The 27,259-nt window shown below is 37.2% G+C and overlaps 1 protein-coding gene across 1 annotated transcript in view; it reads left to right on the top strand.

Moving 5' to 3' along the window:
• sorcs3 (sortilin related VPS10 domain containing receptor 3) overlaps positions 1-27,259 on the top strand; it is a 197,553-nt gene that overhangs the window by 154,488 nt on the left and 15,806 nt on the right. The window contains exons 12-21 of the mRNA XM_040146070.1: positions 786-888; positions 2,141-2,217; positions 3,518-3,609; positions 4,847-4,954; positions 6,240-6,357; positions 6,452-6,585; positions 10,039-10,152; positions 12,184-12,355; positions 21,838-22,024; positions 26,977-27,110. Coding sequence (XP_040002004.1) covers positions 786-888; positions 2,141-2,217; positions 3,518-3,609; positions 4,847-4,954; positions 6,240-6,357; positions 6,452-6,585; positions 10,039-10,152; positions 12,184-12,355; positions 21,838-22,024; positions 26,977-27,110 — 1,239 coding nt within the window. The remainder of the gene's footprint in view (positions 1-785; positions 889-2,140; positions 2,218-3,517; positions 3,610-4,846; positions 4,955-6,239; positions 6,358-6,451; positions 6,586-10,038; positions 10,153-12,183; positions 12,356-21,837; positions 22,025-26,976; positions 27,111-27,259) is intronic.

Here is a 27,259-nt window from a genome sequence, read left to right on the forward strand (position 1 = left end):
GCACCTCCCTCCTCATTAGATTGCCTCCCTGCAACTAAAACTAACAGGCCAACTGTTAGGAGGAATCATATTTGAGACATTAGGAGGACTTCATGCTGCTTAAGAGCTGATTTCGGGGCCATGTGTTATAGCTTACAGGTTCCCTGTGATTGCGCATTCATGGGACATTTTAATTACTGCTGTAGATTCCTTTTGATTACCCTGTTCAGTCCCACTGCCCTTGATGTCCTTACACCAGTGACACACTGTCTGCTGCAAAGATGAAAGCAGACAAATTTTTTTTCTGCTTTGTGAACAAATGTAATTGTCTTCTGTTGTGTGCATACCCTGGAGACTTGGCTTTATTCTTTAATGCAAATTCCATCGCTCTTTGTATTAATGACAGATTAAGTGCAATTAGCAAAACTTATGAGGGCACAGTTGGATCTCTTTGGAAGACTAATGAATCTTTTTTTTTTTTGATGGGTTTGTTTTTGTTCAACAATTTTGTTTTGACCCTTTCACTTTCGAAGTATCCACACTCCCTTTTTTTGCTATTATGTGGTAGTTAAATAAGCTGAAGCACAGTGAGAACACATTTTATGTAAATCATATTTATGGTAAATATGGTTCATATTTTCCACCACTTAGACAAAGTGATGTTTATTCCTGCAAAATAATTGCTTGCCTAAATGAGTAATGGTTTTCATGTAAAATTTTTCGGGGTGAATACACTGTATTTTAACATCCATATTTCTTTTCTTCATATGAACATTCAGTTCAGTTGTTTTATTCTTCTTTTCCAGCCTTTCTGTTCACTTCATCTCCAACTGCAAATGTCAGAGAACCCTTACTTGTCAGGAGCGATCTCCACCAAGAGCTCTGCACCAGGGATCATAGTTGCCACAGGTGAGAGAAAAGACCAGACGTTTTGTATATAAAACCACAGAGCATTGATAAATAGTACATAGAAACATTTTTCTACTATAGCATTCTGTGATAAAGCCTTTTTTTCTTTTGAAAAAATTATAAATTTTCTAGGCTCAGTTAAAGTGAAAAATTACATTTCAAATCATGAAAATTAAGTATTTTGTATGAAAAGGTATATCGTGATCCTCCCAGGCAGCTAATAGACTAGTTAATGCAGCAGCGATATGACCCCTCCATGCCCCCTCACTTAAGCTTCTGTGTCAAAGATTCTTTAAGCTACACTGGGCAGAGTGCACTGCAGGATCTCCACTTCTTCCACAGCAAACATGTTGTCCATCATTTTGTAGAAAATCTTCCACAACAATGTCCACCTGTTTTGTCGACAAGTAAATCAGCCAATGATGCGTGTGTGAGGAAAGGCAACAGTTTGTATAGTGCAGGGTTTGTGGGCCTGCAAGAGCATTTGAAAGAGCTGAAGTAAAAAAATAAGGGATGAGTTAAGAGAAAATAGAGGTGTTAGCAGCAGTGGCCCTGACAGCAGAAAAAATTATGCCTTTTGCTGTGTGTGTAAACGTTCATGCGTGAGTATGAATCTGTCTGTTTTGTCTTTAGTATATGAGAATGCTGAATAAACATACATCTCCGCTGCCATTCTTGCACAGTGTATCTTTCAGTGTGTGTGTGTGTGTGTGTGTGTGTGTGTGTGTATGTGTGTGTGTACTGCTGGCCAAGCCTTTGCTTTGGCACCGTGATTCACTTTGCCCGCTGCGCCTTTTAAGACGTCAGCTGGTGCAGAGATCACCTCACCAACATGACAAACACCATCCAGATCAAACACATGCCTATTTACTGAGCCGTGGCCAAGATATTCGAGCAGATCGACAGAGGAAGCCAGTTCACTCACTGCACACTCACACGAAAAAAGCTTCAGAGGCATTGTGTTGTAACACTGTGAACTGCCAAAGCGAAGGAGGCACCCAACCTCCTCCACATCTCACATTATGTTGCCTGAATAATGCCGGCATGCATAGGAATTAACCCAGGGTCTTATTTGTATTATTCACATGAATTAAGAGACAGCAAGCTAATCTTGGATTCAAGCCAAAGGAATAAATTAATCACAGATATGGTGTGATTGGCAGCTTGTATTAAAAACACATATGGCCCTTTATCTGTGTGATCTCACTGTGGTTTTGCTGTGTCATATATTCATTTGGCATTCCCACTACAGGAAATATTGGTGCAGAGCTGTCTTACAACAACGTTGGCATGTTCATATCATCTGATGCTGGCAATAGCTGGAGACAGGTGAGCTTCACACCACCATTCACACTGAGATCAAACCAACTGACACACTTAACATTGGCATAACAACTACTGGCTTCTCAAACGTATGTTGGATTAGGGTGTTTTATAAAAAAAAACCATTTGACGGAGGGGAATGTGTACAGCACATCCCCTCCTTAGCTTCCACTTCAGCAAGGCACATAAGCAGTTTACAATGGGCCTTTTTCATTTGACAGTTTTGACACATCACAGAAGAAAAAGCACAGGTGTAAAAAATGAAATGAAGGATGGATGAATTCCAGTTAACTGATTCAGTTTCAGGGTCTTGTTATTATGCATTCTGGCTAACTGTCACTAGTCATGGATTACTGGGACACTGAAATAAAACAGAGCCATTGTTAAAGTTTTTTAGTAACACCTCTGATTTTCCTGTAAAATATCTGTTGTGAAAAAAGCCTATCATAGCAGTAGCAGATTTACAACGTGAAAGTCATAGTAATTTCTGAAACAATGGGTCCTTGAGTCCAGACAGAAGTAGGTAAAAGCAGGCTTCTTGTATCTAGTCAGCGACTGTTGATTTTGCCAAATGCAGTGACATCTATTGCTAGCACATTTTATCAGCTCTAGCTAGCTATCTGGCTATTTTACATTAATTCTTTGAGTTGGTTCAAAACAAGTCTTTCATTGTTGAGATGCTTACAATGGAAAAACATACTTGGACAAGCTACACAGTGGTTAAATGTTATTGTTTAAATTTTTCAACAATATGTTTCATTTTTAAAGATGGGGATTAAAAATGTTACAGTATCTTGGGCAATGAGTTTGGCTAGGGTTGCCAAAGTATAAACTTCCCTACATCCCATAAAGGGCAGGACAGGGTTTCTAACGTTAGCCTAAACTTTGAGTAGCATTCAGGACTACATTCCACGGAGTGTGGGAATATCACTCAGTTTATGTGTTAGTTCTGATTTTAAAATGTAGTTAGCTGAGAATACGCTAACTCTTGGCCTTGGAGGTAATGCCAGGTTACTATTGTGGGAAGTAAACTAGCAAGCTGCTATTTGTATCTTACTTTAGAGCAGGTCAATACAATGTTTAATTTATTGCTAACAATTGTGCTTTTCAGTTCTTGGTTTTGGAAACACAATAAGTAAAGACATGCCACTTTAGAATGGTGACAAATCTTTATGGTTGCTAAGATATTTTTGGTGGGGTGAACAGTCATTCTTGTCAATAATGAAGATAATAATTTGTTACAAGAAAGTTTCACTGTTGTATTTCTCAATACTATAAGGGTGAATTTCTGCATATATCTGTTCAGATTTTTGAAGAAGAGCACAATGTGTGGTTTCTGGATAAAGGAGGGGCCCTTGTCGCTGTGAAACAGCCATCAGTGCCAACCAGACATTTGTGGTACGTCCATTTAGAGAACTTTTTCCTTCTTAAATTGCTTTTCCAATTTCATACACCTATTTTTTGGTTAATTCAACCCTTTTGGTCCAAAATATTGAGCACGTACGTATATATTATATGTGACTCTCGATCCATTTAGTGATGCACTTTGACTATGGCTCTTGAAAAAAAAAAAGTCATAGGCAATCTAACTTGAGAGATTTTTTTTCAAGCCACTTATCATTAACAGCCGGCAGCCTGAGCCCCCCCTTTTAGTGTTTTCATTAACACGTTGCCTTCCTCTTGCCAGATCGGGTGCCTACGCTTTGCCTCAGTGCAGGCTAATCCAAGTGAGACCAGATCTGTTCTCCAGTCGCTTTTGCAACAATTTTGAAATTAGTTTTAGAGCCAGTGAAGTGTATCCTGCTGGGTTTTTGTCTCTCAACCAATTTGAGAATGACGGTAGAGGAAGTGAAAAAAATGACAGATATAAAGAAGCCTGTATATCTCCACAGCCACTGTACAGCAGCTATGGAACAGTATTGGTTTCTCAGCCAGTGTTATATTAAACACTTCCGGGGCCTGAAACTCATAATAGGTTCATGTCAACGCTTTTTCTGTTGCAAGTGCTTTTAGTTAAATGAAGGCAGTGGGGGTTTTTAGAGGAAGCATGGGGGGTTTTCTTTCTTCCAAGCACAGGCCTCAGCAGTGTTTCAACCCATGTCAAACTGAGGTACTCCTAGTTGTTCTCACATCAGCACCGATGTTGATAAGCTGTCAGAATCAATAGAGCCCAGGCCTCAATGATGAAAGCTGTCCAATTTTTTTTTTTTTTTTTGCTGTCTCCTTCTCCCTCTGCATTTATGCAGTCAAACATGAAACAGTTATATTCTGGTCTTGTTTTTTTCAACCTGGTGTAGACCTTACCCAGGACCCGTGATGCTGCTTTTTTCCTTTTTGACACCAAAACATTTCCCCATTTCATGTGCTCTGAAAGCAGTTTTGTGCATCTCTTTTTTGATAAGCAGACAGACTGTCTATTAAATACCCCTTTTAATTCTGAGCCTTTTGATATTTACCCAAAGCTACAGTAGCTAATTGCACAGAGACCCAGAGACTTGTCTGTTGAGACAAGCCAGTCATTCTGATCTCCACCTAAATCCTCCCCTATGACCAGGCTCTAATACAGAGCGTCTGTTTCCGTGCCATTGCGATGGCTGGGTCTGTGATGAAAATGCATTCTGACACACATATACAGGGTCAGCTTTGACGAGGGGAGGCAGTGGATTCAACATAGCTTCTCTTCTGTGCCACTGTTCGTGGATGGAGTCTTGGTGGAGGCTGGGGCCGAGAACCAAATCATGACGTAAGTCCATAAAAATGCAGAAAGGGACAAATGACATGTTAAAAGGTGTTGATTTTTCTCCTTGTACAGGGTATTGTGGGGTGAGTGAAATGTGAATGGTATTTTCTCTATTTTGTTCGGCCCTTTGAATTTTTCTCAGCAGAAAGGCTAGATGGATACAGGACCTTTAAAAAAGGCATCCATTCAAAGTTTTGTGGTATTTAGTCTTTATTAAAGCATATTTCCAAGGGGCAGCTAATGGGTCATATAGGCTGTTAGTCAGACCTTTGTGGATATTAGATCACTTGACAAATGGGTTTGAATAAACGGAAATGACTTCTTAATGGGAAAGCTGTTGTTAAATCATAAGGCCCCTGATAACATCGCATCAAATCTTAAATATTTCTCTACAAAATTAGTTAGGAATAAATAAGCAATAATCATAGTTTTAAACAAACAGAACAGTACTAACAGTTCTAACAGAAAACGTGTGTTCATGTAGGATCCATCATTCATAATAAAAAGCTGATTGAGATCATAAGTTTTGAGGGCCTTTAAAGAATAATTCCAATTTATTACAACTTGGATCTGTTTTGTAGTTTTTTTTTTTTTACTATTAATGAAAGGAATGAAAGCCATTGCTGAGATTTACACACTCAACAAGATCCCTAAAAACAAATCAAATGGGGCATGAAATATCAGTTATGATTGTCAATTATCATCAACAATCAGACAGGTTTTAAACAAACTAGAAGGTTAACTTGTTTGGAAGAGAAAATTAAGGTAATTGGACAGTTATTACCCAGTCCATTGTAAACTTCCATCACAGTATATAAACCAACTTAATGGTTCAATTTCGACTTACCAAACTTTCATAGTTGTGATCTCACACAGTTTACCTGTGCAATTACAGACTGATACTGACATTTGGGGTGCAATCACTTGTGGTTTCACCTCCAAATAAAGTGGTTTGGATTAAATGGTTCTGAACTTTTTACGCTTGTGATATATATATAATATAGTATATCCTTCTCAGATTGTTTCAGTTAAAGGCATGAAGAGGTGAATGTATCCAGATTTCACGACAACGGTAAAAAAACAGACAAAAGTCAGAAAAAACAAATTTCTATTCTAATCTATTCTTAAAATAGAAAGGGTTAGGTTTTGTTACAATAAACTGCGATTCTTCTTTAATATACAGAGGAACTATATCACCTCACTTTATTTTGTGAGGTCATCTAGACTTGTTGCTTCTGATTTAAAGTAATTGTGTCATTCTACTGAGGTTTGTTATTTACCTCTGTAGCTTTTTTGGACACTTAAGCCACCGTTCTGAGTGGCAGCTCATCAAGATAGACTACAAGTCCATCTTCAGCAGGAAATGCACAGAGGAGGACTATCAAACCTGGCACCTACACAACCAGGTAAGAATAAAAATAATTAATACATGTGCATTAACGTTCATGCCATAAAAAGAAATATCAGTGACAGTAATTATGGTGAGTTTTGTCACCACAGGGTGAGCCATGCGTGATGGGACAAAAACAGATTTACATGAAGCGCAGGCCTGGGAACTACTGCATGCTGGGAAAAGACTACTCCAGAATCCTATCAGCTGAGTCCTGCATTTGCCGAGCTCATGATTTTGAATGGTAAGATAAAGTTTGTTTTTGTACAATACCTCTTTTCTTCAAAACCATTGAGGGAGATTATGTGTCTCTTCATGTCAGCAAAAGAACTTTATTGGCAGCAGTGTTTGTTCTCTAACAGTGCCACACATGCAGAAGCCGTATTTTTCAAAGGATAGGTGTTGCTCTATTTTACGTTAATACTTTATTTATTTTCTTCTGGGCAGCTGCCAAGTCTGAATGTTTATAACAGTATGAATGTGGTTCAACAGGTAATTTATTTAAATGCTACATCCAATCAAAAGTTAAAAAAAAACAACTCTGACTTCTAGAGAAACAACTACCTTGTTTGTTTCAAGTGCATCCATCCAGCTTCCATTAAAAAACCCTCTTCAGTCCACTTAAATCTGCTCTTTAGGGTTGATCTAACCTACCTGCTTTAGCTAAAAAACCACTCACTCACATCACTTCAACCCTGTAACGTTATAAGACGGATTTAGTGCAAAGCAGGCAAACACAGATAACAATAATGTTTAGAGCTATAAGGTTCTGATTTTGACCACTGTGTTCTCACATGCACTTCTAGTCTTAATGGTTTTCTAATTATTACATTGTCACTAAATCCACTGAGTGGATATGGATGAATTTTGAAGAAAATTATGTTGAGGAATATGTGCTCTTGCAGTATTACAGTACTTGTAATTCTAGTAATACAGTACTAGTATTACCTTTCTTGTACAGAACCACAGATGTGTTTTTTCATCAGTGCAATGAACCGGTTTTTATTACATCAGCACACACAAGATCACAAGATTACATTAGAGATGGTCACTACCATTCAAAACAAACTCTGAGTGAAAGAGAAAATATGTAACGTGGGTGATTTATTCCAGTAAATGGGGCGTGTCAGTGTCATCTTCTGTGATCAGTGAATTAACAGTGCAATGACTGAAGCATCCAGCCTGGGCAAGAGAGGAGTTCTATACAAACACTATTCCACTGTTCATCCTGGAGTGCAATTTTCAGCCATTTAAGTGGAATCCATTTCTTATGCTATTCATGTGTCTTGTTAATTTACTCCATTTGCATGTGTGTTTTCCAATAATCTGATAAGTTTGGCGTCGTTTTACACAATTTGCTCATAATGTCTGTCTCCGTAGTATCTGTATGCAAGCTCGCTGTCCTTGTAATTCTGTTGAGATGATGTGGGGGGTGTAAATAGTTTCAATTTGTATGCAAATCCTAAACGGTTGTAGTTTTTTTTTATCTTCTAATGACAGGGAACAGATAAAAGCCATCCCAACATACAGTGGTTATGTAAATAGTGTTTGTAGAAGGTCAGGGAGTGAGAGCTAATTGGTTCCCATTGAACTAGTGTAAAGTTTGTTTTATTTTCTCTCTGTGTCTGAGTCTGATTTTTTCCTCTCTATCTTGCTTCGTCTCTCTCTGCAGGGACTTATTTGGTGCATGCTTAAAATTCTAAAATGAGGATTTTAAAAACCATCAATGTGGAAAGAAGCTCAAATCCTGTAACTTAACTTTGAGGTGTGAAGAGTCTGCCTCCCACATGATCAGCTCAAGTGCATACTTATTAGACTGATATGAAATGACTGAGCTAGAGCTGCAAGAACTGCAAAGAATACGATTTTATCATTGTATTGTTTACTGTATACAGTGCAAAAACATGCCATGAAAATTAACCAACCAAAATGTAGCAAACAGTATGCAAGTACTGAAAACTGGCATTGGGTGCTCAGTCAGATTCTTAGTCTTGTCTATTTAAACTTTGATTAGACATTTACTGATCTAAATTAGGAAATCAGGAAATTTTAATTAATTTATTGCCACTTTCAGATCTAATCTGTTTGTTTATTTTTATACAATCTCTGGTGCATTTGCTTGTTTGATTTGTTTCATTTAGGCTGTTGTGAAAACTATTATTCAAACCCAGGTCCGGTTCCTTTGTGGTGTGTGTTTTTTTTTTTTTTGTATAAAAAATAGAATATAAGGCCTGTAGCAGTAGCTTTTGTGTGGAAAACAGCCATAACTTCAAGAGGTACAATCAGAAGATTTAGAGCTGTCAAATAATGTATAATTTGTCAAGACCATGAGACGCTTGAGTCCAGTACAGACCAAAATGATTTGGTAACCATGGTAGCATATGAGCATCAGCAAATCAGAAAGTAAAAAGGGGTCAAAAGGTGTGTTGTGCTTGTGTTATACACCATGTGCTTTTCCGTTCACATGAAATATGAGTCTTGATTCCTAAACCTGAATAAGGTGTTTACACGCCACAGTATCCCAGTTTCTATTGGAATACTGCAGGCAGCATATCTAGGTTTCTAAAAACCCGGGATAAGGCCTTATCCAGGGTTAAAAAACCACTTTCAGCACTTAACTCTCAATAAAACCATTACTTGTCACTTTCACGTTTCTGTTTGTATGTACAGGTGTTGGTGGGTCTGGCTTTAAAGTTTGGACAGAGCATAGCTAGCTGTTTTCCCCCACTTCTAGTCTTTTAATCACCTGCTGGCTCTAGCTCCTCTAGTTACAGTATAGACATGAGAGTGGTATTGAACTTCTCATCCCGAATTAAACATTTAATTTATGACATTAAACACTACTAAATGTAGACGCGGTTTTGTTAAATAAAAGGCTAAATAGTTTGTAGAAAAAAAATGTTTCTATTCCTCAAACTAAGATACTGAAAAAAGTTTCATTTTGGTATCAAAACTAGCTTATTCTGTTGGCACCAGTATCAGAAAATTATAAATTACCCCCAGCCCTGTCAAAGTTGTTGTTTTTGTTGTTTAAATTGATTTCTCCTCATATTTAATGGTTCCCCAGTAATTATAATGTATCATGAGTCAAAAGAGAGATGTGATAATAATTTCATGAAAAGGTTGAACCATTATCCAATTCAGTGTGCTCCAAGAAGGACTCCATACTGACCTTTTCCCCTGTTGGCCATATGCACCTGTGCAACCAATTGGTTTTGACAGCTTGTTAATGAATGGTTCACACTGTCGTAATCACAGAATCAAACTGGACGGGTCAGCCACAGGGTTGTTAGTTTTGTTTATTTGTTCTGGCTTGGTAATTAATTGATGAATCAATGTCATGACCATTATCAGAACAGGCACTTGCTTACCTTGCTTTGTTAGATGTAAATCATGTTCTGACTGGAAACACTAGCAAGCAACTGAGAGTTAGTCATCCTTGCATATAGTGACATACCCCCCCCCCCCCACGGCTGTGCATTCATATACACAGCTTCATACTGCTGTGGTGCATTTGTCAACAGTGGCCTTAATCAATATATAATAATGATGCATCTGTATGCCAGACAGGCCCCTGGTCACCAGTTATAAAGAGATAGATAAGACAGGGATGTGGGACACACTGTATGACAATATGTCCCTTTTCACATGCTGATATTGATCAGGTGCTGTGTGGATGTGCTTTGTTGTCTGACAGTGATTATGGATATGAGCGGCGTGGGGACGGGAACTGCCGGCCTGCCTTCTGGTTCAATCCCTCCACTGTATCTAGAAGCTGCAGACAGGGCCAAAACTACCTCAACAGCACAGGGTAAGGACTGTCTGATTTGCTAGCATTCATATTTATACTGTATAATGGTTTATTCTTTTCATTCATGTGCATTTCTTTGCACAAATGTATCTGTTTTGGAGGATTTTGTTTGGATGCTTAAGCAGGGTTTTAGAGCAGATACAGATCTCAGATTTAATATGATTAGAATCACAAAACTAAAGGAGATGCTGTTCAGCAAGAAGCAGATGCTCACAGTCTGACCCAATCTAACCTTAACCCTACAATTTTGAGTCACTTTTACTTTATTAAAGTATTTCCAGTATTGTGCCAGTATTTTCTATATTTTAGCAACACTACATTTCACACAAAATATGTACCTTTTACTCCACTGCATTTATTTAATAGGTATAGTTACCAGATACATAAAAATATATGATCAATTTATAACATATGATGGACTATCACAAATTAAAGGCAGCGCATACCCACATAAGTGTTTACAGTGTGGTTGATTAGACTTGCTCAGGTTGGAACTGTCCCAAGCCTTACTGGAACTGATATGATCTCATCAAACAAAATGTACTAATACGAATGATAAAGACAACAATACTAACAAGAAAATGACAATAGATGTCAATCAACCTCAGTCTTTCCACACCAACACAGCCATGAGAAAAGTAGTTTCTCATGGCATGGAAAAGTAGTTCAATGTAGTTTTACAAGATAAAGAAACATAATCATTCAGGGTTTTGGGCCTCTAGAATTTAAAACTCTGAAAGGGAACATTCTGTTTCTTTAAGGAATACTTTTACTTTTAATACTGTAAGTACAAATACTAAACTATGTAAATTTGTTGAACAGTGGTCACTGTGGCCACAAATGGTAATTGCAGGGTAATAGCACTGTGAACTTGTCTTCATGAAGTATTCTCTTGAGTCAGGTACTTTAAAGACAGTATCAAATTTATTTCTGTCATGCTTAATAGTAGTGTAACAATCAAGTACAAGTAGACAAGTGACATTAAGTCAGAAAACTTTCTCATTATTATCAGTTACACAGCATCTAGCAAAAGTTAACTTTGGGTTAACATTAGTCACCATAAGATATTACCATACCAGACTAGTCATACCAGACTAAGTAAGGCTGTAGGGGCAAAGTCCTTCTGTGTACTGAACTGAGCAAGAGTGCATTTTTTTTATTTGTTAGAAGAAGATTGTGTTATTTCTTATTTCAAAGTTATATAGCTTCACTTTCACTGAGGCATCTGCGTACTGCTTCCACCGCTGGTATAAAGTCCCTCACATGCCGGTGTGGTAAAGCGGCCATGATGATTCTGGCGTCGAAGATACCGTTTAAGTAATGTTTATTTAGTCGTTTCACTTATTTCACAAACATTGTATGTAATGGACTAGGGACCAAGAGTTAAATACTTTGTAATGAATATTGACAAATTCCAGTCACTGCCCAACTGATCAGAGAATACCCACTTTCTTTTTGCTTTGTCATCACTCTACTTAACTGAACTTGTTTCAGTATACAAATTCACTACCACATCCATAAAATTAAAATGACTACCAGTGTAGTGCACCTGATAATAACGTTTCAAGAACAAAACCTCATATTTTTGTGTCTTGGATCTAAAAATTGACTTTCGATTATAATCCATTTTTCTTGCTTGTGCCAGCAAGATGCATCTTCTGTTTGTTTTGGAGGTTCCCCAGGGGACAGACACCTTGCAAAGGTTAATCACAGTGGAAGTGTTTTATTCACTACCGTTGTGATTAAGCTTTGCAAGATGTCTCAGCCTCTGACACAGCTTGTATTGTCAGTTGTCATCTAGTCTGTTTTTGCACAGTGAGGCTGTTCAGACAAAACAGCTGTACCAACACACCACTCTGCTAAGTTCAACAAAACTATTTGTAAACCACAAGCTCATGTAGCATCTAGGTGATTACTTTAAAAACTAAAGGAATATGTTGACTTGAATAGATTTAACTAGAAAACAAAAGTTGAAAAAACCCTGTTTACCCATTACCACCATCCCTAATTCCAACTCGTGTCTTTGCAAAGGTATCGTAAGGTGGTGTTGAACAACTGCACTAAAGGAGTGAAAGAAATGTACACGGCAAGAAAACAGCAGTGCCCCAACAGACCTCCTAAAGGACTCTTACTGACCACCAAAGATGGCAAACTCACTGCCAACCTAGGCAGCAACGTCACTTTTCTGGTGCATCTGGATGAGGTGAGTAGAAAAACCGTTTGACAGACACTATAGTTGTTTTACCTAGCAAATTAGCAACAACTGCCTACTTTTACATCCAGCAGATACAGAGCAATGTTAACATTAATTTGAATCTCTGTTTCTGGGCATGTGCTTAGTCCAATAGTCCCTCTCCTTCTAGCTCTGTTTTGGTCTCCACCAAAGCCTGAGGGAAATATGTGTCTCTGTAGCTGTCCAATACACCACTATTCTTAGCTCTTTAGAGCTAAGGGGAACTGCAGAGTCAGGGGATAATTCTCTGAGGGTTTATCCCTATCGTTGACCAGTTTCACATTTCACATTTTTTGCTATGTCAATATGGAAATATTTATTATTGTAGATTTAAACCTTTTCTTTTCAAATGTATGGCTTTCCTCAAAAGGGAAAAAATCTATTCATATTACCCTAAACATAACTTTGGCAGCTAGACCTCAGCACTGGCCTCTTTTGTAACCCGTTTTAAATGAACACCAGTTTTCTGTATCCGTTGGGAATTTTATGTCTTGAGAAGTCTACATCATATGTGGCATCACTCAAGGCTCAGTACTAGGTACACTGTTGTTTAGTCTGTATATGTTAACCGTAGGTCACATAATTTGAAAATACATTATATGTTATTATATGCTGATGACACAATTTTACCTATCCTTGTCCCCTGAAGAACTAAACCCTGCTAAATCACTGGTTGAATGCATCATAGATATAAGCAATTGGATGTCCCAATTGAAATTGTTGGTTACTGCACAGCAAGGAATGAGACCAAAGGTGAAGCATGCAACTGAGTACAAAGGTGTTTTGTGCTGTCTATAAAATATAGTTTACCGAACCATGAAGTACAAATGCTGAAGTTAGAGTACTGTCTGGTGATTTGTAGGAAAGTAACCTGGTTCTAAACACTTTCAAATGTTTAATAGAGCCAAATGGCTCCAAATCGCCCACACAATTTAAGGGTTCTGAGCCAGAGTCAGAAGTAAAAGACTTATAGACCCTGTTAGTGAGTGAGAGATGCTTTGTTCCAAGCCAGGCACTGCCATGCTGCTTGGTGACAAGGAAACTGCCACTCACATGTTTATAAGGCAGAACATGGTCCTTTGATATTAACTGCAGGGTTTGTGGTGTTAGCAACAGTTTTTTTTTCTGCCGTTGCAACAGCTCAAGGTAAGTGTGTGTGTCCCTGGCTGTTGTCTAGGCCCAGTTGTCATATTACTGCCAAATGAGTTAAGGAATCGTGGCCTGTTTCTTTCATTAAAAGGGGGATTCTGTGATGGAAAAGGGAGGGGTTGATAGTGGCAGGGAGGTGGGCAGCACAGCAATGTTATAAAAGAATGGTGCGGTAAAGAATCCCTTTGGCATCAGCCCTCTGTGAGAAAATTCTCGAGATGAATTCAAAGTTTAATTTATATTCATGAAGCCTGCAATGGCTGTATTTCTTGGGGAGAGCAAATGGCCTTAAATATTTAATGGGCAGAAGACTCTGTGGCATACATCCACATTTAAAAATAAGGATAAAATCTAAGAAAAAAGGATCATGCTTTGGGATATGATAAGACCAACATGACCACATGGTACATTTAATGGTTTTGTTTTGCTTGGGAAACCTGTTAAGCAGCAATAATTACAGCTATAGATGAGCTTTGTAAAAGTGACTCACTTTTCACTTAGCAGTTGGCAGAGTAGCGATTGGCTTGTGCCTAAATGACATCACCCATTTCTTAAACAATTCATGAAGAATTTATCTTCTGTTCCATATTTGGCATCAAAGGAAAGAGGGACAGAGGGAGTTTATTACACTTGCATATTCACTTTATTTTCTCTCTGCCGCTTAAAATGGTTTAGTGTTTACAGTATATAGTGTATGTGTGAGTGAGGTGGTGGAAAGATAATTTATATGGATTTTAGCATTAAGACATTTTCCCGCACAAGCTTGGTATTTAGCAAATTCAGGTTAAATGGCATGACTGAATTGCATGAGGTGGACTTACATTGCTCAAAGTACAAACAACTGCACGTCAATATACATGCAAATAACTGCAGTGACGATAAACTGACAAAGAACAGTACACATCTGTACCTGTGATTCAGTGAAACTCTACAGTAACTCTACAGTGATGCTAATGTCAAGACTCTTCCAAGAGACTTACAAAAGCTGACGGTTCAGTTGGGTGCTGCATCCAAACTGTGCATCCAATAAAATGCAGCCCTAACAATATACTAACCATTAGAACATGGCATATTGCATGTGAAAAATATTCATCATTATGCTGCCAGGGCCATAGCCATCACTGAGGACATGCGTTTACGTTCTGCAGTTACACACAAATTACACATGGTGGGTTTTTATAGGATAGCTTTAATATTTTTTGTACCACACATAATTAAATGAACCTTTTTCTGTCAAGAAATATGATACAGAGCAGTAAAATAAAGGGTCTTAGTATTTCTTCATCAAAACTATATTTCTGAAAGTAGGGCCTGACAATATGGCCAAAAAAAAATTAAATTAAATTAAATATTCACATTTTTTTTCAAGCTTTGGGCGGAATCACAGATTTAATTGATCTTTTTTTCAAAATGCAACAAGAGTAAAACATGATTGATACTATATTTTTAGGATTGAATGTGCAAAATAGTTGAGGAATAATAGTTAAAATCCTGTACCTACAAGGCCTTTTTCATTATTCATATTCAAAAAATGTAGGGTATCCCGCATATGGACTGTCAGTATTAGACTGTTCAACTTAGTAGAGAACAGACATCCACCTGAATAACCAATTCATCTGTTTGTGATCCCTGACAAGACAACAGTCTGATATCTGCAGACAGCTGCTAGCTAGTGTTAGCTACTCAGCAGGAAGGGACAGGCTGAACCCTGCAGAATTCGTACATCAGATCAGTGATCAGTGGTCAGTCAACTCCTGTGGCTCCACCTCTAATAACCAGGCATAAAGCCTTGTCAGCAAACACAGTCATGACAGTCCCATAAACTGTGGCGGATGTGCATATAGTGTAACTATTCACATCACAGTTTACGGGACTGTCATGATTCAAGCCAGCTAATGCATCCAGCTATCATCTACATTACTTCTAGACTGAAAACAAACTTTTTTTTATATATTTTAAAAACTTTTAATTATTTTAACAATGTAGAGATTTTACACATTGTACAAAAACAAAAATTATAATCAATTTAATTACTTTAACATGTCACCCAGCCCTACCTGAAAGTGTGAAACAGCATTTAGATCATCATATGAAGAGATAAAGTTTATAGACCAAACAGTTGTATGCAAATGTTTGGGCACTCTGTTTTGGCAGAGTGAAAAAAAAATACAATCCCTGCAGCAAACACATATTGAAATTGTTATTTCTGCAAATGTTAATGCACGGTTACTTTTTTCATGAAATTAAAAAAATTAAAAAAAAAATTAAACAGTAATTGTTGGAACTAGAAATGATCTATAGGAAGATTGGGTGAAAGCAAAGGGCCAGCTACACAATCGAGTAATACAGTTTATTTAGGTACATCTAAATAATACATGTAAAGTATTTACATATAATGTAAGTATTTACACAAAGTACTTACATATTTTACTAATTTACATTAGTAGAACACATCATACATAACATACGTGATGAATTTTACATTTTTGAAAGTGTCATTTATATTTTTGTTAAGGTACATGGGTTAAGTGGAAACACTAAGACCGAGACACACAAGACACAAGACCTAAAGATGGAAAAATCCCTTCACAATGACCTCAATATTTTTAAAATCCTGGCTACAGCCCTGCATGTTGCCAATTTATATCATTTTTTTTGTTTCTTAAAAAGTACATTCCGCATGTACATCACATTTTCCTCTCTGTGACTGATTCATTTTTAAATCCACAAGTATGACAGATCAGATGGTGACAGAGTGAGCACTGACATCCTGCCGTTGGATAAACTGGCTTCCCTCTTGGTTCACTTTTGTCATGAATCAGATTTGGCTTCTTTTTTGTTGGCACCGGAAGAGCTTTGCCACCTCAGTGCTTAAGTTAGAGAGTTGACGCTGGTGACAGCATGCTTCATCTTTGTTCTTTCATCAGAGACACAATTTTGTTTTCCACAGAAAAATTCAGGAGATTTTTCAGTGGTTATTTTAGGTTTTGATAATAGGTTTTTGGTTGTACCCTTAAGGTGTGAGGACTTGAAAGGATTTATTTAAAACTGTTGAAATGTATGATTACAGTCATTTAGTGTTGAGCTTGATATGTATTTGTGGCCCCATCCCCTGTGTGGCCATCGCTACATTACATGGTGTCTCCAGTTAAATAATCATCAATAGTAAATGGTAAATGGACTGCATTTATGTAGCACTTTTCTGCCTTTATCAACTGCTCACTTTACACTACATGCCACATCCACTCATTTGCACACATATTCATAAATCGCATTCACACACATTCACACACACTGATGGCAGAACCATCAGGGCAATTTTGAGTTCAGTATCTCACCTAAGCACATTTCAACAAGTGAACTGAGAGAGCCAGGAATCAAACTACCAACCTCAAGGTTTGTGGACGACCCGCTCTACCTTCTGAGCCACAGGGCGCGAAAAAGGGATACAATTTCAAAAGACTTGCACAATGTTTCCTTCTTGGTTAATACAGGCTCCTTGTGATCTCCCTTACAATTGTTTTGTCAGTTTCAATTTTTAACAGCCACTTCTCCATTTTACACTCTAGTCACATTTCGGGGAAAATGTTCTACAATTGTTCTCGGTCATGTTATCTTTTTCTGAAATGTATTTCTGCCCCAGTGGAAAAGCTTGATGGAATCTCCTGCCAACAAACATTGTAATCAAACATGACAGGCGTAACCACTGAAGATTCCCAGTTAAATTATTAACTTATTTAATTATTAACTAAGTTAATTTTAAAACTCTGTGCAATCATAATATTAGATGGATTTGTCCTAACTTGTTTGGCTATTAGCAGAAATTAGTTAATAGGGAGAAAAATACCCTTTTACTGTTATTTTCAGTGATGCACAGGCAGTAAAACAATTACACAAGCTGTAAACATAAATATTTACATACATATTATCATCTCATATTACCTTAGATTATCACTGTACTACAGTTGCCTATTTACTTTATCAGTCCAGGTAAAATAAAGTAGATTTAAAAAAAAAATAAAAGAGTAAACTCATTTCTCATTTCTAATCATTTCTCTAGACCTTACACCTTGTACACCTTTTTTTCTTGCGATCATTTAACTTCCCTTGCCTATTTGCAATAATGTCCTCTAAAATAAAACAGTGCAAACAAAAAGCCACAAAAGTCAGTCTTTTCTTGTCTGCACATCAAAAATGAATTTTTAACAAATAGTACAACTCTACTTAATACTTAATAGGGCTCACTTCTTAAGACACTAAGTGTTACTGTGGTAGCATACTCACTGCAATACAAAACAAAGCCAGCCATGTCATATCAGCATATCCTCAATACCATTGAAAAAATAATATTTTTTGATAATTTGATAACCCCATCTGAAAAAAATTTGGCTTGCTGGAAGATTTGTATATAAAATTTTCAGTTCTGAGACAGAGTGAAAAATCAATCATGCCTCCTAGGAAAAGGTATATGACAAACATTTCTTCCCAGTAGATTTGACCTTCATAAGGAATTTCATTTAAATCATGTTCAAAAATCCAACCAAAATTAAATAGGAATTTATCTTTTTGTGAATTTTAACCCTTTGTTTTCTCATGTATGGCATTGCAGATAGTAATTAATTATGTTTAAATTTTAAACAAAATGCATCTTCTTTTTTAGGAATATTGATTTCCATTTGTATAAATAACAAAAAGAATGATAGTAATTGTCTTTAAGAAACATTGTTTCCAAAAAATAGGTGAAGCATCAATTAATATATTATAATTAAAACAATATAATTTGTTGCTTGCTGAAAAGCTGCCAGCTGTGTCTGACAACAAGGCTGATAGGAACAGAGCTGTGGGCCCGAAAACCAAAACAATGACCAAAAGAGGCTAAATGCTCCTTAGTGCTGAGGGGAACTGTATTGTTGGGATTACAATTTATTGTATGTTTGTCACTACATATAATACCCTTCACATTAAACATATTTATTTGATCCATACGGAATACAGAAATACAAAAATATTGATCAGGTATTTTGATACAAGGTAATTTAATTCTATTTCACAAATACATACCCTTGGTATCTCTTACAATAACCTGTCATGAAAAGCTCTAAAATCATGAAAACAATACCTTGTTCGTTAACTATGACTATTACAGTACATTTAATATTGACCCTAAATACCAAAATAAAACATGAACTCTGCTCTGTCAGCTGTAGAAATAACCAGAATGATGTTACAGAATTATTCACAGCTGCAGTGTCTTTTGTTGTCACTCATCACACTGACATCGTAGGCTCAGGTTGGACCGTACATCAGCAAATGCTGGCCTTGTGTATCCAAACCCTTGTCAACCAGTACAACAGCACTTTCATTGCGAACTGATGTCCCAGCCGCAAGGCTCCAGCCACAATGTTTTTGGATCTGCTCAGCCCTGGTAGATACACGCACACAAAGAATGACATTTAGAGGGATGGGTCAGAATCAGTCTCATGCAGATTAGTGAATTCCATTGTGGCTGATACACTGTGGAGAGCAAGCGTGAAGACAGAATGGACACCAGACACCATGAAGAGCTGAGTGACATTGGTGCCACCAAGCCCGAGTCTTGTTTGCATGCCAGCTCATTACAGCTCTTAACAATGCCCACGCTGTCATACCCTGATATTAACTGCTCTCTATTCGCTCCAGCCACTTCTCAAAGTTATCCTTTTCTAGATAAAGTGAAATGAAATATCCCTCAACCAAACCTCCTGTGTTTTCACACTCTGAAGCACACAAAGAAGGGGCTCCGGTAGCGAGGGATGGAAGGAGCAAAAGAGAAGAAAAGAGAAAGGTTTATTTATCTTCTTTTATTGTGCATTTCGGTGGAGCCGGCATGTTAATGCCGTGTTACAAATGAAGATCCCACTAGCATTGTGCTACAGTGTGCCAAGGGGAGGCTGGGAGTTTGCCTTCACAAGCCTGGGGGGGGGGTTGAGCTCAGATTCGGTCGCTGTGGCAGCTGGAGCCACCAACACTCACGCTGTGTGCTGATGTTCGGATAGTGCCAGATGTGATTCCCAGAGGAAACGGTGCAGGCAGCTGAAGACTCACACACCATGCAAAAGCAAACATGGTGGGGTTTGGTGCATATACACAGATACACATGCACAATCTCTGACATGCATGCAGAATTTTCTCTCTTCCGCTTTCTGACACACACACACACTCATTTATATATATACAGTATATACATTAATTGTACACCTTCTTAACATTAATAACAAGAAGTATTAAAATTGTTTTGATTTTAAGGATTTAAGGACATTGTACACTGAATAACAAGCATCTAGATAATTAAAAATCAAAGCTGACTTTTAACAACCTTTCATAATTATTTTACTCATAAAATTAATTTCTGCAAGGAATCTTTGAACTAAGTTTGATGATTTTTTCCTATTTGATTTATTAATGTTTACCAAGCATTTTGTTTTGCAATTGAATATTTGCCAAATTTGTGCAAAAAAAAGATCATTAAATCCTGTTTTATGGAACAAATTATTTTCTGCTAAACTAGTCAGAAAAAGACTTTACAAACCACCAGTAAAATTTGTGCTATCACTCTGGAAGAGGAATAATTGAAAGAACAAATATAATTATCTAACTATGTAATTATATCTAAGCGCTGTAATTATACTATAGTGTAACTACATACTTCGATGAATATGAACATACATTTGCAATGAGCAAGCAAATGCCAGCTTATTATTTAAATGAAGAAAAATGATACTGATTAGTTATAAAACTAGGTGATTCATTAGGGGTAAAATGGAAACTGTTGTATGAATTTCAATTGGTAGAGTTCTCAGGCAGCAATTCACAGCCTGGAAGTATGCCCTGTTTCAAGTTACAGTCTGTAACTTTTTCTAATATTCTTTAGTTGAAATATGCTCAATCGGTTGCAATTGTGTTAATTGTAGTGATCACGAGATTACAAATTTTAACTTCCACAGAGGGGAGAGTAGTTTGATTGCCCATGCACAACATGCACAATAAATGAAAGACATACTGCCGTAACAATAGCAACACTAACACATAAAAGTAACACATATTCCAAGAGGAAATTAGTGTAACTCAGGCTCCTGCTTAGCCAACCCCCCCAATAAAAAACAAACAATATATGTATACAATCAATCAATTAATAAATAAAAAGCCAACCATATATGATGCAGATCCAGTAAAATAAGCAATGAATATGACATTAAAACATTCAAAATTAACAAAGCCATATAGTATATATATAATATGCGACCTTACAAATAATGTACAAATAACCATTATCTCAGCAAAAAGGGCAAGTATCACATGTCATTGCACAAAAGGCCCTCTAAATTGTTCTGTGGAGCATCTCATCATCCTAAACCAGTCACTCAGCACACTTCTCAAGGTACTGAAACATCAAACAGGGGACTTTCAGCTGAAGTCTGGTCTCAACTCTCCTTCTGGCTCTGTACGTTTTTAATAAACTTGTGAGTCCTTTTCCAGTCATTTGCATTAATGCTGTTACCCCAACATACAATAGCATATAACAAGGCATGACATAAATTTATTACAAACAACACTCTCGGTCTTCAAAAGCATATATCTTGAGAGCTTTACAGTAGTATATTTGACTGCATATATTAACATTTTGGATACTGTGTATTAATATATGGAGGGCTTAATATGACTATAATATTTTGCTTTTTAATTTTTGGCTAGCTGTAAGTTTGTGCTTTGCAACTTTGCAACTTTGCAACTGGCAGCTGAACTCCAGCTGTTCTATTCCTTCTTCTACTAACACACTACAATAACATTCTTCTTTTACATTTTGTACTGTGCTGCTACAGGATTACACTCATGCTTTTTGTCACCAAAACTGCTTGTTACACCAGCATGCACTCATACATTGAGTGTGGGCTAGTGATTGCGATTGCAACAAGGTTCATGATATCATAGGCCATACTGTTATATCTTTAAACTAATGTAATTTTATGTAGTAGTCTTTTTCTTTTGAAATGACCTACAGAAGTTGTCAATAAAGAGTATGCATTTCAAGAATTTCTAATCCTTGCCACATTTCAGCACCAACAGGCCATTCACTATTCTGTACATTGTATGAAGTACACTGTCTTTTCCCATGGCCTTTACTTTTACATGTTTTTCTCTCTGTATTGCAGCGCTCCCCTTTCAAAGTAACCATCTGATGATTGTGTTTGGCCTTTCTGTGGTGGTGATGTCAGTGCATAGTGTTCTTCTGTAGCTGAATGAAGCCCTACTGTGCTGTGTTTCAGGGTGACTCTCTGCGGACCAACATCCAGTTGGATTTTGGCGACGGCACAGCTGTGTCCTATTCCAATTTGAGCTGGACCGAGGAGGGGATCAAACACATCTACAAGTCTGCTGGAATATTCCGTGTCACAGCACTGGCAGAGAACACCCTAGGTTATGACACCACGACACTCTTCTTGCATGTCACATGTAAGGGCCCACATTGTAACAAAGCAAAACTACATGCTACTGCTTTCAAGTTAAAATTTTGATAAGTTTACCTTCTTGGGTTTTAATAAAGGGCATCATTTCCCTTGGGGATACTTGGAACCGTTACTTCCCAAAATCCTCATTCTTTCCTCCTCACTTTTACAGTTTCAGGTTGATTTTCTTGGTAAAGTCTCTTTGAAAATTTTTCTCTTACTGTCCTGCCACCACAGTCCAGATTACAGAAGAATTGACCAAACGTTGATATGCTCATCTGAGTGGCTTTCAGTTATTAGGTGAGCTCAAAGCAACAAACTTAACAAACAGAGTGGTTCTGGACTTGGATTGCCCTGGGTTCCACCTCTCAGGCTACATAAAAGCTGCTCTACCTCTCTGGTGAAAGTTGTTGAGGCTGTATGCAGTCTGAAAGGAATACCTGCAGATACTACTCAGGACTGACAAAGATATAACAAATATTTAAACTAGATTACTATTTACTGTTAACGCTATAACTGCTAAAAGATGCTTCAAATGAATACCAGTCAAACATAAGACAGTAAACCACAACGTCAACTATTAGGTATTTATAAGAGTATAAGCTATCCATGAGAAGAAATTAAAAAATATTTTTTCATGTAGGGTTAGAGTCATTATTTTTTTATACTACATCCTTGGTTATTATACTGTTCCACCCCTAAATTTAAAACACATTATGCAGTTTCACTGACCACGTCAGCAGTCAGAAAATCAAGGTTTTTTGTTCTACATTCCCACCAATGGTTCATAAGAGAAAGAAACATTTAACCTAGAGCTGCAGTGTTCAAATCTTTATAGTATTATACCTAGCTCCAGGTAATAAATATGTTCAACTGAAAGACAGCCACACTGGTGATCAATGCTACACTCATCTGAAGTGTCCTGCCCTGACCCATACACAGAATTATATAGTTCAGCAGCTGTGATAAACACAAACAATTTTTGGGAGGAAGGTCATAATAGCCTTGCTTATATGAGGTTTCATGTGGGCAGAAACAGCCACTGTGAACTGGGCCTTTTAGGCCACTGCATCTAATTGGGAGTTATCTGAGGATACAACACCAGAATGGTGGTTTATTTTAAAGTGGAGCAGCACAGATAACAAATTAAAAGATCATCATCCTTTCCAGCTCTATTCAGACCCCGATAAAATAGTGTATCATTTTAAATTTCCAAGGGAATTACACAAGCTCCTTTCAGTATGTGTTGATTTGTCTCATTGTCTTGTTAGTTACTCTTTCATCGATTTGTTCAATCCATTTTAATCTAACCTTTTGCCATCGTGATGTGTCCGCCAGTGTCTTCTGGATACATGTCTGATGGCAATAATCTTAGCTGGATTTATTACACATTGCAGGTGAGGTTTTCAGGGGGAAATGCCATAAACTACTACAATCATTTCTCAGCTGAGCATATTTAATACAAAATGACTCTCTGAAAATGACTTCTCTCATTCACACACACATAAGCGCACGCACACACACATTCTGAGCATCTCAAAGTAGGGATAAAGATTAGTTCTGGTTAAAGAGGATGAGAGCTAACAGAAGCCTTGGCGAGACGAGGAACCCAGACCACAGCACTACACAAACCTTTCGTTGGAGTTTTTCCACAAAAGTAGTGTATTACATCTGAAACTTCATCCCTGAGATTAGTGTAAAGCAACCTAGACCCCTGTCAGGTCCTGTTAGGTTCTTAGTGGGGAGGTTGGCAGCATTTACCCTGAAGGTATCATGTCAAAAATACATGATGGCGTCAACATATTTTCACTGTCAGAATGGGACTTTTTTAGGTGAAATCACCATAGTTACAGAGCCACAAGGATCTTTTAACATAAAAAAAAATTTGCTGTGACCCTTTATACTGTCAGACAATGTCAGAATATCATTTGATCATCTGTCATTTTGAATTACTCAGGACAGTTTTCTGGTGATCATTTCCAAGGAATTAAGTTGCTACTGGATGGGCCTATAAATCGAATGTGTTAGCAAATATCTGGTCAGGATAGACTGGATTAACTATGATCTATGGTCTCCAAAAATTAGCTATGTTGCCTGGCTAACCATTCTTATCAGCTTAATGAGGAGCCGCAATGAATTTTATGGTTCTGGCTTTCCCTTTTACGCATAAGGGTCACTACAGTGGACAGCTGTTCAAAAGCCAATTTCTTGTAAATGCCTGGTTTTCGATGGTGTAGTTGCATATATGTCACTACAGCAGACAATCCTTGAAAACAAAAAAGCAAATGTAAGTGCAGCTAAAAGTCCCCACATCCGAGATGGCTGATGAAATGTCAGATATGCCAAGCACCATAGGCATATCTGCCAAAGTCCCTCTATAGAGGAAGACTGTTGCAGGTAAAGAATATGGTAATAACAAGTCACAACTTAGGAACAATATTATTGTTATATTTCTCAAATATTGATTTTGTACAAGCAGAAAATTACAATTAATCATGTGTCCACTCAAGCTGACCTGGTGAGAATTCAGCTGCAAATCATATTGTACTAAACCTTTACTGATGTGTTGTCTATAGTGACATTTTCTCAGTAAATCATTCTACATCTGTTAAAAATATATCATTTGCATGGCGTTTGCAACAAAAACAATATTTTTTGCTAATTAAATCTATTGTGTGACTTGCATTTGATCATCGTATTTTTTATGTCCTGACGTCAGGTGTGGCCTGGGAAACCACTGGCCTAAGCTCACTGAAAACAAAGAATGCAAAAAAAAAAAAAAAAAGTATATATGCACACAAAGTACATTTGTCTGTGTCTTGTGGCTTTGTGCCCTGGTTGCATTGCCAGTCTTCACAATAGATAGACGTAAGGAACTGATGTACATTTCAAGAACACTAAAGAAGAAAGTAGATTTCTAATTTTGATTTGAGGAGAGTTTTTTGAGACTCATGGACATTATTAGGGCTGCAATTAACAATTGCTTTCATTATCAATTAATCTGTTGATCATTTAGACAATTAATCAACTAATTGTCAATCAGAAAATAGAAACAGAAAAAAATGCAAATTAGAATTTCCCTCAGCCAAAGGTGAAGTGTTCAAATTGCCTTTTTTCATTCAACCAGCACTTCAAAACTTAAAGATAACTGAATAAAGATATTCAGTTTACTATTACTATTACGGCAAAGAAAAGTGTTTCTTTTTTTAGGGAAATTCATTTTGGTAATGATTACTATACAACAGTCAGAGCTAAACCCTACAAAGAAAGGGTATCCTCATAATTCGACACGCTGTATTTCGGGCTGTTTTCCATAGCCAAGAGCAGTATATGTTAAATGTTTACATTGAACAGTTAAATGCATGCTGTCAACCAGAGTGGACATGTCAAAGACTTGAAAAATAAAAAATACATGCAAACTAAAAAAAAAAAACTAAAAAAAAAAAACTATATATATATATATATATATATATTTATATATTCATGTCTAATGTAGAATAAAAACACAGAGGAAAATCAGGGCTAGGCAACTCAAAGCACAAGGTTAGGAAAAGATTATGGCCATGGCTAATACTGAAAAAGTCAACAAAGACTTGAAGCACAAAACAGTGTGTTTAGCCTGGTTGCAGACCTGTGAATCGGCACTCACATTTCAGATGTGTTCAGCATGTCATTTATGTTTGGTACTGTACTTATGTGTTGACTGTTTGGAGAATCAGTCGACCTATCATAGGGAGGCGGTATTAGGAATGTTAACCTCATCTACCTGCATAGCCAGCCTGCTTACTAGCTACTTCCATGAAAAATTGTAACAGAAAATTGCCCACAAAAATGTGTGAGTGAGATTGACAAAGCTGTAAAGGTTGTTGTTAGTCTACTTACAGAAATAACAACTCTTTAAATCTAAAATTTTTTCAGATGTTGTGAAAAATGTTAAGCTAACTGCTCCTGGCAACCTATGCCACAGCTTGTGTGTCAACTGAAAGTGACATCGGTGGAACAAATTTGTCACTTGTTACTGACTGGTTAGGGCAAAATGAAACAAAATACCCCCACCCCACCCCATGACAAATTGGGTAACATGAACAAAATGTCAGTCTGAATAACTTAAGCAAAAATTAGATGGCAGTTCAATGTAATTGTCAGGCTACGTATACATAATACTGACTCACTTTGCCTTTATTGCAGAATAAAAAATCAGATATTAAAGTTGAAGAGCAATTCCATTACAGTATGATTTAGTGAAAGATTATCTTCACTGGCCAAATTAGTTGGGGGCTTTATTATATCATCTGAAACTGGATAAGAGCTAATATATGAAATAAAACATCTTCCGTCCATGTAAAAACAGCCACAACATTAAAAGGGTGGTCACAACCAAACACAGTCACATTTTGTGAAGTTGCATTAAAATAGTAAGAGGCCATACTTGTTAGAATTCCCTTCCATCATTTCATGTTAACACACATTTAATAACAACTTGAGAATTCCTCAGTAAGTCTTTCTGGGAGCTTATACGCTATTCGTTCCAAAAATGTTTGGAACCATCCACTCATCCATTTTTTTTATCCATTTATTCTATTCATGGGAGATAAGTTGGGAATGGGAGGTGAATTCTATCCTAGAATGCAGGGAAACACCGTGGACAGGCCGCTAGTTTATCACTGGTCTAAGACACACATTCAAACTTTGGGACTATTTTTGATTTCACCCGAGGTGTAGGTCTTTGGACTGTGGGGCAACACTTGATCTCACTAGACTGTTATATAAAAGAGAAAGTGTGTGGAGTATTTCTCTCCCTCAAACAAGCTTTACACCCCTTGTACTTGGGATTTGTGATCTTGCCAAATGGCTTTTTCTTATTTGAATCAGAAGCACACTCTCATGTGAGCCTCATTACAAGTAGCCACGCTTAATATTATAACTCATCTGTGGTTTTTCTTTCTTAAACTTTCTTAGGTCCAGTGGAGCATGTCCAGCTTCTTGCTCCCTTTGTGGTCATTAGAAACAAGGAAGTGAATATCACAGCAGTGGTCTTACCCAGCCACTCACGCACTGTCACCTACTTCTGGTGGCTTGGCAACAATACTGAGGTAATTCTTCAAGGATTAGACTCATTAATACACATTTCAGTATTAGTTTCTATTGCTTGCTATGTTGGCTTTCATGTTTGTTATTATTTTTATAAAGCAAAGTTTTAATATAGATTTGAAAGGTGGTGCTGCTAACCAAATGGATATAA

Source organism: Xiphias gladius, chromosome 15, assembly GCF_016859285.1.
Source record: "Xiphias gladius isolate SHS-SW01 ecotype Sanya breed wild chromosome 15, ASM1685928v1, whole genome shotgun sequence".
Lineage (NCBI taxonomy): Eukaryota > Metazoa > Chordata > Actinopteri > Istiophoriformes > Xiphiidae > Xiphias > Xiphias gladius.